General features: G+C 37.8%; 1 protein-coding gene across 1 annotated transcript in view; it reads right to left on the bottom strand.

Moving 5' to 3' along the window:
- Positions 1 to 440: 440 nt before the first annotated feature.
- C6 (complement C6) overlaps positions 441 to 16,131 on the bottom strand; it is a 72,697-nt gene continuing 57,006 nt past the window's right edge. Inside the window, exons 14-18 of the mRNA XM_037799336.1 lie at positions 14,662 to 14,794; positions 13,593 to 13,781; positions 8,294 to 8,384; positions 5,735 to 5,976; positions 441 to 1,148 (exon numbers count right to left, since the gene is read on the bottom strand). Coding sequence (XP_037655264.1) covers positions 967 to 1,148; positions 5,735 to 5,976; positions 8,294 to 8,384; positions 13,593 to 13,781; positions 14,662 to 14,794 — 837 coding nt within the window. The 3' untranslated portion in view covers positions 441 to 966. The remainder of the gene's footprint in view (positions 1,149 to 5,734; positions 5,977 to 8,293; positions 8,385 to 13,592; positions 13,782 to 14,661; positions 14,795 to 16,131) is intronic.

Raw genomic sequence — 16,131 nt, forward strand, 5'->3', positions numbered from 1 at the left:
CTCTTCCCTAATTCGAAATGACATTTTGGCCTCTCTGAAAAATTGGTGTCCACCTGCTATGGTCTAAATAAGAAAGATAAGATTTACTCTGCAAATCATTTCTTCAAAACTCTCTGACCATTTCCTTCCATCACATACTTCAGCTTAAAGGTTGTGTGATGAACTGGAGCAGAAGCAAAGAGAACCTTTCTGTCTCCCGAGAGCATGGAGCTCCAGAAGTTTATTCTCAGCTAGTTTAACCAAGGTAATTTCCACTTGAGTCCAATCATCCTTACAGCTGTTATTACGGAATGCTTCCTTACATAAGATGAGGCTTAAGGGTGGAACTCATCATCCCTATTTTATTTTCTCTATAGTACTTATCACCATCAAATATACTATATATTTTACATATTTACTTTATATGTTGTATGTCTTCTCCCCCATAAACATGAGTTTTAGGAAGGCAAGGCCTTTGTCTGTTTTATTCATTGCTGATTCCCCAAAACCTTGAACAAAACTTGACACATTGTAGACACTCAGAAATTATTTGTTGAATGAATATATGAAGTTGGTTTTCTAGAATGTGTTTTACATGCTGCTGTAGATTTTTACGTTCATTGATTTACTGGAATTATGAAATTATGGTGTTTGTTCTTATTTCTAATAGTGAGGAATTCTTAATACCACAGAATTCATAAGGTCTGCAGAAAACCCAACATTTTAGTGCAATGGACTAATTAGCGAACAAGAGAATTTACTATACTGATATGAAAGTTATTACTCAGGGGTATACTACAGGGAGAAATGGGCTGGAATTGGATAGGGGAGGGCAAGACAGGAAAGTCAGGGGAGAATAACTATATGAAACTAATGCAGAAGAATCCCTGTCAGTAACACCCGGGTGCATCAGTCTGCTGTTTGTACAAGAATACCCTTTTGTAGGGATTATATTTGGGTAATAAATCTGTTTTATCAGAAATCATCTCAGGCCAAACACCTCCCAGGATGCAGTACTTCCATCTTCCTTTTGGCACATTTTACAGCTCCCACTTCACAGATATTCACAGTTTTCTCACTCATTGATGATCCCATTTTGACACAGTAGAGTTGGTTTCCACCCTTGAAGCACTGGTAGGGCAACAGGCAGACACATTTGGAAGTGGAGGCTGCAATGGAAGAGGAGACAGTATGACTCAACTCACCACAGTAAGTTAGGGTTTGGGGTCACCTAAGTCCTTCCCAGAGTGGTGGGCTCCTTGGTGGTAATGCATTAGAAAGTTGAAATAATGGCAATGACCCAAAAAACACAACTAAAGTTGAATAGAGCGATCTGGATTTAAGAAAACAGAGTGTACCACCAGTACACCAATAAGATACAGTAATTGTGCCATCTCTGACACCTCTCTCTGCTTACTGCCCACATTAGTTAGTCAGTATGTCCTGTCAACTCTATTTCCACAGTGTCTTCAGACATTCTTTCCTTTTTTTTTCTCATTGGTACTGCCTGAGCACATTTATAGTTACCACTTACTGAACATGTGCTATGAAACCACGCATTGCACCAAATGCTTTGCATGCTTTATTTCATTTAATCCTCACGATAAACATATGGTCTATATGTGGTCATACTTAATTTACAGAAGAGGAAACTGAGCTCAGAGAGGTTAAGTGATTTGCCCTTGGTCCCACAATTATTAAGTGGTAGAGCCAGGCTTTAAACCATAAATGACTCACAGGCCTGAACTCTTTAACATAACTCTATTCCACATTTGTTGATTTCTTTCTAGAGTATTCCTTGGTTAGGCCTGGGGATCTGTATTTCTACTACTCAATTAAATTGGGCAATTCATTCATGAGGCCTGGTCTTAAACTACCCAATCAATCACTTTTATAGTTCATATAAATCTTGTGTTTATGAAATGGTTTTAAAACAAGTATTCAGGGGTGAGGTTACCAAAGCCAAGTATATTAAATCAATTTTAAGTAAAGGAATATATGCTCACTTATATTTGTGCATGTTTCAATACAAATTCAAGGTCCTTCACAGTTTGGCCTCAGTATCCCTTTCCAACACTATCTTTCCTTCTTTCTCCATTCCAGGTGAATTAGCCCCCTTTCTATTTCTCAAACAAGATCCCAAAGGTCTTCTAATCTTTGTCCTTTCATCCGTGATATCTACTTTATTTGCCAGTCTGATGCATAGGTCTCACTCCTCTATGAAGCAGTCCACAGCCACTTAACCCACACTGGCCTTTTCTTTCACTTAAACTCTACTGGTATGAATTTGTTAGTAATATATTAGATACTTTCATACTTCTTTGTTAGCTTTTTATATATCTTTTCCCAATGACAATTTTAAGTGCTTTATATGAGAGCAGTTTAACTGTCTCATCCATCTATTTGTCTCATTCAGCCCTTATTGAGGTGCTTAAACAATTCTTCTTCATCAAATGATTTCAAATTCTGAATTTTGGGCCCAAGTATAAAAAGAGATATACAAAAAGACATATATTTGATAGATCTGAGATAAGGCATGTGGCTAAAATATGTGAGTCATCCTGAGAACCAGCAACAATGTCATTAAAATAGCTTCCTAAACTATTTTACTAAGCACACATCTGGCCCTTCCCATGTGTTTTGAATGACAGGAGAAAATAGAGGAAGGAAGAGGAGGAAATACTCATATGCACCATTTTCATGGCTATCCTACCCTTGGTAAGATACAATACGTGAAAAAGCATGCCTTTCCCTTATTTGCCCTTTTGTCAATCACTAGAGAAGATTCTAGTAGTAGAAAGTCTTGTCCATCGGTGGAAGGGATGAGGTTTGTTGGACAGGGGACTCCCACCTCAGGAGAAGAAGTCAGTTCCCTAGGCTCGTGGACTCCACTCTTTTAGTATAACTATGGCTTATATGCTCTTAGGAACTTTATCTTCAGGCTACCAGCACCAAAAGGCCCTTCCCACCATCGCCACTAATTCATTCTTTGACACTCAGTTCTCATGCTTCCATCTAATGAAACCCTCTTTCTTCTCTTATCACATATTGCCTTGCATTAAAGTTATTCATGCAATTACTGTGTAAAGTTACTCCCCCAATTTTGTGAACAATTTGAGGAGTGCAATAGAGTCATTTATCTTCAGATCCCTAACCATGCCTAGTACAATGACTTACACTTGGATGCTAGATGCATGTTTGCTGGATAAATTTTCCCTTCTTTTTGATTGATGGTGGAAAATTTTGAAATTCAGACAAAACTTTTAACTTCCATAAAAACAGCCTCCCTGGGGGAGTCATTCATTTTTAACTTTTGAAAAGTAAACTTCATGTTACTTTAAAGTTCCATTTAAAATTTTTTCTTATTTCATTTTAGATAGAGAAGGAAAAGGGCAGTAAAGTATGAACTATAGTCAAGAATACAATTTAATTAAGGTGACATAAAATTCAATTCAAAATTAATAGTATCCCAACTTGCCATAAGTGATTTGAGTATAAAATGCATTTTTAGCTTTCTCTTTCTTCACAAATGCTATGGTTTGTACATTGATCACGTTCTATAATGTCACCCCAAACAGAATTCTCAGGAGCATTGACTTTAGCTCACTGATTAAAGAAGACTGCAGAAGCAGACTAAATCTCTAGAAAAAAAAATGGCTTTGAGTTTTCTGATTGTGTGCAGGACCAAAAATATTTTAGTTTGATTACCCAAGACATGCTGCTAATTTGAACAATATTAAGTAAGTACTCAATCTTGTTGAACTCAAACTAGTATTCTTTTTTTCAGATATACTTAGATTTCTGTAGCCTGTGGGAATTTAGATGTATGTATAGCAAAGGGATAACTGTAAAGACAAATATTTTGATTAAATTGTAAGCCATTGATGATTTTTTACTCAGATTCAAAAAGAATAATTCATCGGGAAAAGAGAGAAAAAATTCTTTGCAACAGAAGAGTTCAATGAAAACATTTTCTTCATGATAAATGAGGAAGGATGGAAGCGAATTCACTAAATAATCCTCAAATACCTGACCTGCCTATTGTATTATATTTAAGGACCATTTATATCCTTTTATTTTTCTGTATGTATTTTTGACAGCAGCGATTTTACACTAGAAATTCTCAGATAAAGGATTCTATTTTAAATATAAAATGATGTTGCATAATATTTTCACATCTTTTCTAACACAAATTATTATTTCTAGTAGAGATGCCAGCTGGGTAATCGTACTGATCAGCACAAAAAAGAAATACTTGTTTTATCTACAAGATAATTTAATACATATTGGCAATGTACATATCAGGCCCCGTTTGCAGCTTCTTATGTGAAATTGCCTTATTCAGATATGTCATGAAGGTTGGAGCCCCAGATGTTGAGCTCTTGATTTTCTGCCACCACATGTGGCCTGCTGACTATGCTACCCATATCTGCCATCTGCCATTAAGTCCAGTTCTGCAACCTGTCAGGTAGGTGGATCCTGGTGACCAGCATTAAGTGGAACAGGAAGAAACTGCATTTGGGTAATAAGACCTCTCCCTTCTCCAGGACTGACCCGAAGAACATTGGGCTGGAGAGTGAAAGAGGAGCCAAGGGGAACAATAAGGTTTTTGTCTTTATTTTTGCAAAAGCCAGGTGATTTTTACAGCAAAAGTTAGATCTAACTATTGATCAAGTTTGTATTGCATACTTTATACCCTCATTTAAGGTAATTTTTTAAAAATTTGTCACCAGGGAAATCTAGCTGCCTGTTTGGGTTTTGCTAAATCCTAACTGTGTATTATACGAAGCTTAGTTTGGCTATTTCAGGGCTAAACTTCATTTCAGAGCAAATGTACTGCTGTGAAGTTTCTGCTTCCAAGCAACTCAAAAATTAAATATCAATATCCAATAAACTTAAGGAAAATGGAAATGTAATGCCACTTCTTAGTGATCAAATTGGCAAAGATATAAAAGACTGATAACTCCCAGGTTTGGTGAGGATGTGGGTGGATAGTCATTATAATACATTGTAGATAGGAATATAATATGGTAAAATTATTTCTGGAAAGCAAGTTGTTGTATCAACAAAAATATTGCATTTTTAAAATAATTGTTACCCAGAAATTCCATTTTCTAGGGCAAATCCTAAGAAAATAATCTTAGGTTACAGATTAATCTAATAGATTTATCTATCACAGCACTGTTTATAGTAACAAAATAGTGGGAGAAAATCTAAATACCTAAGGAAGATTGGTTAAATAAATCATAGAAAATCCATACAGACTTTTTGCAGACATTGAAAATGATGTGGCAGAAAAACATATAATGACATGGAATAGTTTCATGATATATTAAGAGAAAAAAACAATATATAGAATAGCATATAGAGTATGATTCCATTTTACTTCTTAAAAAATTTTTATTATATGCAGGGCCACACTGACTTGTAGGAGATGCTTTGGGACCCTGTGAAGCATGGGATCAGAATAGGTTCTTTACTTGCTGGAGTCTAAGATAGGTACTGATTATATATGCTTAGAGAAAAAACTGGAACAATACACATACATCAAAATTATTAAACTAGTTATTTCTAATTGTGGGCAGGTTATATTTTTTCCTTCTGATTAAATCATTTTCTAAAATGTTTTACAATGTAAAGGAATTAGTTTTGATTAAAGAAAAGTTGTTTTTAAGAAAGACTATGTATAAATGCAAATAAGATATATACTAACTGCGATAGAGATTTCTAATATACTGTCACCACTGGAGCTTACCTGAACATTTTTCCCAATCATAGCAGGTATCATAGCCACAAGATTCTTTCTTTGTGCTATTTGATGAAAGCTTTGTTCTTTCAAGACCCCATTCTAACTGTAGACCATCTTGGCAAGGACCATTATGTAGAAAATGGAGTTGCTGATTTTTCAAACATTTTTCAGCCAAAACCTCACAAGCAGATGAAGTAAAGTAACGGTCAGAGTCTGTATCAAACACACAGAGTTCTTCTGAATAATGGCTGTCCGAGAGAAGAAAGCAAGTATTTCCATAAAAAGATGAGAAATGAAAGGGCAGATAACCAACTTATCACGTTAACTTACCACCCTGCTTTCTTTTCTACTTTTTTTTCTTTATCAAATTTTTTTTTTTTTTTTTTTTCATTTCCCTCCTTCCATTTCATCTTGCATGCTGGCTGGGATTCATCTTTCTACAATTTCATTTTAATCTTGCTATTACTCCTGATTGCCCACAAATTAAGGTCTGAATTCTTAAATACTGATAATCAAGATCTTCCATAACTTTGCTCCAATGGACCTCCTATTATTTCCCTATCCTCCTAAACCCCTCTTTATCATCTGACGACTGTATTTTACATTTACTAAACTGGTAAGAGTATTCTTCCTTTGCTGCCATTCCATGCCCTGCCCAGTCAGCAGTGCATTCTCTTTCCTTTTTGCCTCTGTGTATCCAGCTCAATTCTTAGCTATACTTTCAAGCTTTTCCTAACCAACGTAGCCCATGATAGTCTGTACTCCCTCTGAACTTGATGACACTCATTAACTACACATCAATTGAGCACATGCCATATAGAGTTTTATATTAATATTTATCTTTTCAAATGTGCCTGTATTGTGATTAAAAGCATGAGCTTTGAAGTCATTTCCTGGGTAACTTGCTTACTCTAAGAGGATGGATGGCTCCTGCTACCAAAAAGCCACACCCTTTCTCCTGCTGAGAGGACAAGATCTGGGTTACTCCAAACTTGAGCTTTTTCTCTGATGTCAACTTTAGAGTCAACAGTCAGTGCACCAGTGTGTAAGATTGTTTCCAGGAGCTGGCCTCTAGACCTACAATTGGGAACAAAAGGCTACTTTCTAAATTCAGAGACCCTAAGATGTGAGGATAGTCACTCCCCCAAATACCTCCAACACCAAATTAAAAAGAGGCAAGAGAAGTATGGCAGAGCTGAGAGAGGAATTTCAGGGGCCAGTCTGTATTCTCACCACTTGGTATGACAAAGAGAAAGAGAAAGCAGTTTCCTCTGGGTTAAGTGGACAATGTGGTACTTCTAAGAGGGCGATATCTGCTAGATGAGGGTGCTCCAGCAACAAAGAATTAGGAGGACCACTCATGGTGGATACTGAAGAGGACAGATAAAGCCACCTATGGGTTGAGTCTCTCATGTCAGTGGAATTATTCAGAGAAAGACCCCAGTAGTGTTCTCCAAAAAACAATGAATGTATCCTTACAAGCCTCTGTCCACCTGTAGCCCAGAGGAACATGAGAACCAATGTGTTGAAAGTGAAGCATTAACAACTGTGGCAACGTCTATTGGCTTCCTATCCCAACATTCATTTGCTCTTTCCTCCTTAGTCATTTAACTCTAATTTTATTTAGAGTGGCTACATATCCAGCCAAAGGACTGTATTTCACAGCCTCCTTTGCAGGTATATGTGGTCATGTGAATATGAGGAGGTTAAAGAGATGGAAGCAAGTGATGGGTCTTCTAGGAAATCTCCTTAAAAAGAGGGAATGTGCTTGTTTTTGGTCATCCTACCTTCCTGCTCCAGCAAAGCAATCTTGGGCCATGAAGTAAATTTAAGGATGGCAGAGAAGAGAGTTGAAAGGAGCCTCACCAGTTTTGTGAAGTGATAGAATCATCATAGCAGCCCTGGACTGCCTACCTCTGCATTTATTTCATGCAATAGACAAAATTTTATCTTAAGCTAATGCTATTTTGGATTTGTCTATTAAATTCAATGGAAACTAGCTTTTAAATTAATAATCAAGTTTCCACTCCTGGATTTGTTCATGTAAAGAAAAGACAGTTATACCAACCAAGAGGAGAGAGTCATGGCAGTTACATGAGTATATATCATTTATCTTCTCCCTGATCTCTCCTCCAGCATGAAGGAGTAAATTGGTAAAGTTGGGTCTGTGTGTGCGTGTATGTGTGTGAAATCCATGCCCATACCACTTCCTCCACTCCAAGCTGTTTTGGAGCCACAACATTGCCCTGAACTTAGGGGGAAGTACAAGAATTTTGAGATAATTGAATCTGAGGTTTAAAAATGGACAGGAGCAAGTCTGTATAACCAAAATGAGACTGTTTTAATAAGGAAAAGCCATGCAAATTTGGGAACCAGGCTGAAAGATAATCACAAAACCTTGCTACCCTGTGGGGAAAAAGGGATTCAATAGAGCACAGGGGTCTCAGTTACGTGAAAAATAAATATGCCTCATGTTTGCACTTCAATAAGCTTAACTCCCCCATCAAGCTGGTTATACCAAATTAGGTTCTTAATTTCCAGACACCTCAGTAGAGTACCTCTTACCTACAGTCTTCTTCTGGAGACAAGCAAATGCATTCAGATCCTGACTGTTTTTGTCCTGGGTGACAATGGCCCTTTAATTTTGTCAGAAAATCTGAAACAAATGAAAAGGGAGAAAAGAACAGTGCACAGCATGGATTCCGAGTGGTAAGCTTGCATTCAGGAGAAAAAGGCAGTGGTGAAAGGTCTTCATTTACTCCTGGAGTTAGAACATTCATTTTGGCTTTTCCAAATATGTAGTCATGAAATATTCCATTTGAAAGATCCTTTCCAGCTCTCCTGCACTGTCATTTTCTTACTAGGAACTGCCATTAAGTTTGGAAAGCTAAAGAATGTGGAATTGGTCATATTTTTATTCATTCACTTTTCAAATATTTATTGATCCCCTATGATGTTCCCAACCTGTCTAGGTTCTAAGGATAGTGAAGGGAGCAAAATCTGACCCAGACCCAGTGCTCCCAGAGCTTACAGTCTTGGAGGGCAGACAGAGTTCAATAAAACACACTAATACAAATAGAATTGCTGCAGGTATGGTGCTATTAAAGAGAAAGCACATAATCAAGAAAATTGATGCAGCCAGGAAGGCCAGTGTTAGGAACTGAATCATGCTCTCCACAAAAGACATGGTCAAGTCTTAATCTGCATTCCTGTGGGTGTGAACCCATCTGTAAATATGACCCCCCAAAGATAAAATTATTAGTAAGGTGTGGACTCATTTGTGAATAAGATCTTTGAAGATCCTATTTAGATGAGGCTAAATTGAATCATGGTGGATCTTAATCCATGTGACTGGAGTCTTTATAAGGCAGAGGAATTCAGAAGCAGTTGATAGAAGCCAAAGTCAATGGAAGACAGAGGAGCAGACATGAAGAGAGAGAGAGAGAGATAAATTGCCATGTAATGAAGGATGGCCAAAATGCTATAGGCTCTGGTAGAAGGCAAGCCCTGCCAGTACCTTTGGAGACTTCTAGCCTCCAAAACCTGAGACAATAAATTGCTGTTATTTAAGCTAACCTATTGTACGGTATACACCATAGCAGCCCTGGGAAAGTAAGATAGTTAGAAATGGTACAATGGGAGGAAAGAAGGGAGAGTGTTTAAAGCAAAGGAAAGCATCAATTACAAAAGTGTTCAAAAGAGGCAGCATGTGACTTTCCTGGAAATGAAAAGACTGGTGTGGTTGAAGCACAGAGAAACAAGAGCATGGAACAAGATATAGCCAGAGAAGTAGGTGGGTGCCCATCTGGGGCATTGGAAGGATTTTTGATTTGACTTTATAAACAGTGGAAAATCTTATGGGTTTTAAAGCAGGAGGTGGTGTGATCAAATCAGGTCTGGATTTTGAAAAGAAATTCATTCTGGCTTCTGTGTGGAGAATGGATTTGGAATGCATGGTGGACAAGAGGGCTATGCATAGAAAATCTATGAGGTTTTTATAGCGGTTCATGTAAAAGAGGATGGTCATGTGGACTAGAGTGGCAGAGGTGGAAATGGGGAGGACATAAATTGAGACATAGTTAGCAGGTAAAATAGGTGATACTATATATTGTGGGTAAGTTATGAGAGCTGTCCAGTATGATTTTCAAGTTTCCAGTTTGCATAAGAGAATAGACAATGGTGCCTTAACTGAAATAGGAAAATTGGAAAGAGATTTGTTTTAGGTAGGGTGGGTAATGAATCAAGAGTTCTCTGCATATGTTGAATTGATGCTATCTCTGAGACATTCAAACAAAAGAGATATATTGGAATTTGTTTATGCCAGTGTGAAGCTCAGTGGAAAACACTATGCTAAACATTTAAAATTTGTTATTGGTCCATGGGGGATCATTGAAGATATATGTATGGCAAGATTCACAGCAGGGGAGTGTAACTGAGGTAAGGAAACAGATCTGAGCCTTGACAAACTGCAATATTTAATGGCCAAGCACAGAGTAAATAACAAAAAGACCCCAACTGGGAAATTTAATGAAATACCCACAAGGAAATGCTGCTTGAGCTAAGATGAGGAATTAAATGTTTATATTTGGGGAGAGGGATAAAGGTAGAGGGAATTAACACTTGGGGCATATTATGTGGAAGGGGTACCCTTTGTTGTCTTTGCTTACCATTGAGGAACACCAGAGAACCTTTAGGGTGGCTGAAATGGACCTGAAATCAACCTCCTGAGACTGTTAGATGACAATAGACCTCCTTGGTGTGGATTTGCAAATTAGGCATCCACAGAACCAAAATGTTTTTGGTAAGCAAGGAATTGTCAAGGGAGGGCAGTAGACAGCCTTTATCTATAATACTCTGCCACATTAGATGGCAGAGGAGAATATTCAGCTCATGGTTTGTCCTCTTAACCTACTAGGTAGAAGTTTTGATAGGGGAAGGAAGTTTATGTTAGAGGCAAAAATAAAGACTTTTAAAAATTTGATATGTTTTCTTCATCACTACTATTTTTGTTACCCTCTTTTATCATCTGTTAGGACGCTCATTCCACCTGGTGAAACTCATCCCAGAATCTTTATGAACCTGAAGACCTGGTAAGGCTTCAAGTACTAAGATACGGGATTGTTATTCTTTGGTTACTTATATAGCTATGCCTCTTTGCCCTTTGTAAATAAATCTGCACTTAGGTCAGGAAGGAACCATTAGCTATAAATTATTTCCAAGGAGAATCAAATTTCAAGTGGCACAGAGCATTGCTCCCTCACCAGTGTTTTGGCAATTTTAATGATCACATGCAAGGATCTCCCCCCACTAAGTGTGAGGTTGAAACTGGAACTGGCACTCGGCTGTCCACGCACTCCCAGTACCATTTGTGAGCAACATGTAAACGAAAACAGTCTGTGATCTTCAAAGTGCTGAGGGCAAAGGGGTCTTCTGAAGTGCTGCTGGAGGAGTTAGTTTCTCTGAAGGAGGAAGAAAGTAACTATGGAGGCAAGTAGCATCTCACTCCTTCAAGAACTCATTTTCACATTGAGAGTTTCAAAACTCTTCCACGTTAAAAGAATTAAGCGTCTTTCCCTGACCAAGTGACTACCAGGGAAATTCTCTTTGCCTCACAGCTCTCCACACATTGAGAAGAAAATGTCTGGTTTTAGTAATTATTTTCTTTCTCTTTCTATGACTGCCCTCATTGAGAGAATGACACTTGAAAAGTATATAAGATAGGATATTTATTTCCTTTATCTAGATGTAGAATATTTCCTATCTCTCCTTTTGGATAATTTCAGTTTCTTTTCCAGCCCTAGGGTTGTGTGTGTGTGTGTGTGGTGTGCACTCATGCACACCTATGTGTCTCTGTGTGTGCGTGTGCTGTTATGTGTATAGGAAAGAGGAATCTACAGAAGGTGCCTAGATGATCATAACTTTCCGAAGCCTGCGGTTCCCCAACACATCCATCCTTGATATTTATAATCGTGATTCTAGTGAAACCAAGATACAATATTAACTTGAAGTTCTCACCAGTTTCTATGAACTCTATCAATAATTTTATTTAAGGTTATTAAATAGGTTAACTTTTTCTCTCTTTCCTTCACATATTATAAAAGCCTCGAAGAGAATAAAGAACAAACGATGGCAAAGAGCTAGGGGGATTAGAAATGTTATCTAGTCTCTGTTTGACCCAGACTGTCTAACTTTATGTTCCATGTAACCACTCTGAGCCTCTGGTTTTTCCACAAGCAAAATGGCCCCAATCATCTAGCATCTCTGATTTCTCCTCAAGAATTCTCTGATTACAAATGTCACACTGTTTGAAAAGCATATTGAGAAATTTGAAAGCTATAAACTAGTGGAAGTTGTCTTAGCTGTCCTCTAGATAACAGACTCGCGGGTTAACTGATGTTCTCTGGTCCCTCTGTACCTGCTTTTTATTGTCTCACATTGAATTTTCAGGGTTCATGGGCTTCTCTTGTCTATAGCTTCATGCTTTTTCTCCTACTAGTTAAGCTATATCTTTACCAAGAGCCAGTTTTGCTTTGTTTCCAAATCTGTTTATGTGAGCTATACTTGTTGGGATCGTGTAGATTGATTGGCCATTACATAAACTGATAAAATGGCGGAGTAAAAATGGATTTATTTTAATGAAAATCCAGTTGAAAACCTAGAATGATTTAATGAAGGTGATTTTCAAAATAAAATTTTTAATTAGTTGTGGAAAAGACAACTAAAAGATTAAGAAAAAAAATCTAAAAGTGTTCTGTCAATTTGCTTCTCAAGAGTCTCTGAGATGACAGTTATCCCTTCTATGCTGTGGAGTTTAGGGTTGCGACACCCCCATGATCTGGAAAATCCACGTAAATTTTTTTTCCACAGATTTAGGAAACTTCCTTGCTGCCTCCTGTTCAGCAGCCGCTGCCTCTCTTGTTACTTTTACATTGCGTAGGCTAAACCTTTTCTTACTAAGCTTTTAAAGATACCTATCCATTTCTAGCCTTTGTGTGTCATCCGTGACTTCCACAAACTCCCCCAAAATTTCCACTGAATTTCTTACACCAACCTGTGATATATCAAAACCACAGTGGGGAAGTCATGACGTGGAAGGTATAACTATACACCTCTTCAAAACAATGGTCCTCAACTCCTGATGCCCATTTGGATTAGCTAGGAGAGCTTTTAAAGAAACATCAAATAGTACTAGGCCCCCCACGCCCCACCCCCTGCTCAATAAAATCAGAATATGGGGGATGGCGCCCAGGCAGAGGTGGTTTTGTTTTGTTTTGTTTTGCTTTGTTTTTTTAAGTTGTTTGTTTAAAGTGTCCGACCTAGAGTGCAAAGCCATTGTTTTACAGAAACTGGTACAAGATAACACAGATGATGAATTATGAGTGTGCTTTACTTGAAAGAGAAGATTTGGGACTCTAATCAAGAGACCCTTAAGGAAATAAGAGACCTTGGTCCTACATCAAAAAACTAGTGAATAAATGTACATTTTTATGTTTTAAGTTAAAATTAAGTGCTTAATTATGTTTGTACTACTTTTTATGGCTCTCCACTTTAACCTAAACTTTCAGTTAACTATCAATCCTGTTCTTGTTAGAGGACAGAGCTTGTATTTCCTCAACATATTGAAGTTTTATGTTGGAAAAGAAAATTGAACTCACCCTTTAAAGACATCCACTTGACCAATAATTTCTCATCTGCTGCCTGACCTCATTATTTACATTGGTTGAAATATAACCCGGCACTTCAGCAGAATTTCCTGCTTTCTTCTCAAAATACACATAAGAAAAAAAGCCACTGTAGATGGTAGTATACCAATCTTGGGTACGCACCACTTCAGCAGACACCAGATTCCTGAGCTGCTACTCACCTTTTTCACAGGTGAGTGAGTCTGGAATGGCTGGTGTCCAGGAATCCCCCATACACGTGTACATTGATGGCCCAGCAACCACAAGGCCTTTGGGACAGGTTAGCTCAATGGAGTCACCAATTTTGTATAATCTCTGAAATGGTGAGATCGTCAGGCCTTCCTGCACAACTGGCTTGTGGCATCCTGTCCCTGCAGGGAAAGAAACATTTCAGATGTTTTTTTAGTGGAGCAGATGCTCAAGCAAATGCAGACAGATTTTTTTTTTTTTTGCAACTGAAGAGGCAACTTTAATAAGATTTACTGTATTCTTTAAGTTGAGTGTCTCCTGGGGAATCCTCAGAGGCGCCTTCACTGAAAAACTCTCTATAGCTCCATGATCTGAGGTTTCCTTGTTAAGGCACTGGATTCAGACACTTTCAACTTTCCTAACATATCTGGGCCTATTCTTTTCAATAAATATTTTTCTTCCCTCTTCTCCCTGGTGGGAGACACTGGTCCAGCTCTGCTTCATGATACACTGAAGTAACTCTTCAGGTCCCAATGTGAGCCTCTTTGAATCTTGTTTTTGACTTTACTGAAGCATGGGTGTATGCAGAGCCTACAAGCTCAGGAGGGCTTTTAAGACCCTCTTAAAAGGACAATATGTTCACTTCAGCAAAGGTGACCATGCTCCAAGGAGCAGTACCATGGGGAAAGCTGCATCTCACAAAACATCCCATTTCTGACACATAAAGAATGCAAGGATCATCTTCCTGGACTCATCAGTTTGCATCAATTTGTACATGATGCAAGCGAACGTCTGCAGTTATATGTAGTCTACAAATTCCTGGACTTCTCTATAAGTGCATACTTCACAGTCCTGTGAAATGAAGATAACAGACAGTGGGAGGAGAACTGAAAAATGAAGATATTTTGAAATCTAAATTTAGCAAATGAGCCCCATTTTCTGCTTCACTAAATCTTTTTACCAGAGTTACTTAAAAATAGTAAAATGTATGCATCTAAGGGTATGAGTTTGCTCTATTCATTCTTTCAAGCAGCTACCCAAAATGTTTGCCCAGATTCTCACGTTGGCATTGAACATCTCCTTGTCTCCAGGTCCTGTCTGGTAGGCATCGGAAGTACTGGTATCCAACAGCTTTGAATCCAGTAAGGCACGAAATTTCAATTATTTCCCCAACCGAGTATAGTTTCTTCTCATTCTAGGATTAAAAATGAAACCAGCAAATAATTAATGCTATGAATAGTAAACTCTAAACACTTCAGAGTCATCCTGGATTCTTTTGATTCTTCTCTCCTGTATGTGCTTAGTCACAGTCCTGTCAACTTTGACTTCTGCACATCACCCGAAGTCCTCTCCTCCTTTCCTATGCCATCACCACTGCATTTTTCAGAGCATTTATTATCTCTTGCCAATACAACTTTCTAACTGATCTCTTTTATTATTCGAATCTTCCTCTTTATATCCAGCTTCCTAAGTTGCTATCCTAAATTGACTAGGATATATTTTTGCCTAAAAGTTTGCTCCCCACTGTATAGGGGAGATTTTCAACATGTGCTTCTCAACCTGTGGCCTTCTATTATTGCAAGAACAGAGAAACTATATGCTCACCAAACATTGGCTATAAATTGAATAAATAATGTATCCCACAATTGCAGCAAATATACTACGACTAATTGAATATTAATCACATAAAAGTGTTACTCAATTACAACTTGTTGGTCATTAAGTATTTTCTCAATTAATGGCTAAAGTGCAACTACTATTATGGGGGGGTTCACTAAAATTTTCAAGATTCAATGGTGCTTACACTTCTTAGCTGGGAATATTAACTTTAAACTACTTTACCATCCTCACTTCCTGACATTTCCTTCCATAAAACCTATGTTCTAGCAGAACAAAACCACTGGCTGTTGTTTGAATATAATATTCTCTTTCATGCCTCTATGTTTTTACCCGACTGTTCCTCTTTTCTCAACACCATGTCTCTTCTCAGCCTGACAAAGTCATTCTTCAAGATCCAGCTTCGCTGTGAAAACCTTCCCCTGTGAAAATCTCCCTGATTTCTCCAGCTTCATGAGATAAACCAAGCTTTGAGCTTTGGCAACAACTTGTGCAAAGTTCTATTTTTATAGTGTGTATCACATTTATCAGCCCATCTCCAACATTTGAGTGGCAACTCCAGTACCAGATCTCTGTGTTACCAATATTTGTACAGGGCTTCATAGTTGTTTGCTGAGAGGATGAAAAACCCTATCATTCTTAAAGAGGTAATAGTGTGAAGCTTTTTTCATTTATTGAGAGGGAGAAGAGTACAAAAAATTGAAAAGGAAGTAATTATCTGTGATAGTTTGCAACCATATGTACTTCAGAAAAACATGTTCTTAAATCGAATCCATTCCTGTGGGTATGAACCTATTAAAAGTAGGACCTTTTTTTTTTTTTAACAATCAATGGCTCTTAGTATAATCACTGTTATGCATTCATCACCACAATCAATTTTAGAACATTTTCATTACTCCAAAAAGAAAAACCCTA

This window comes from Choloepus didactylus, chromosome 11, assembly GCF_015220235.1.
Source record: "Choloepus didactylus isolate mChoDid1 chromosome 11, mChoDid1.pri, whole genome shotgun sequence".
NCBI classification, from domain to species: Eukaryota; Metazoa; Chordata; class Mammalia; order Pilosa; family Megalonychidae; genus Choloepus; species Choloepus didactylus.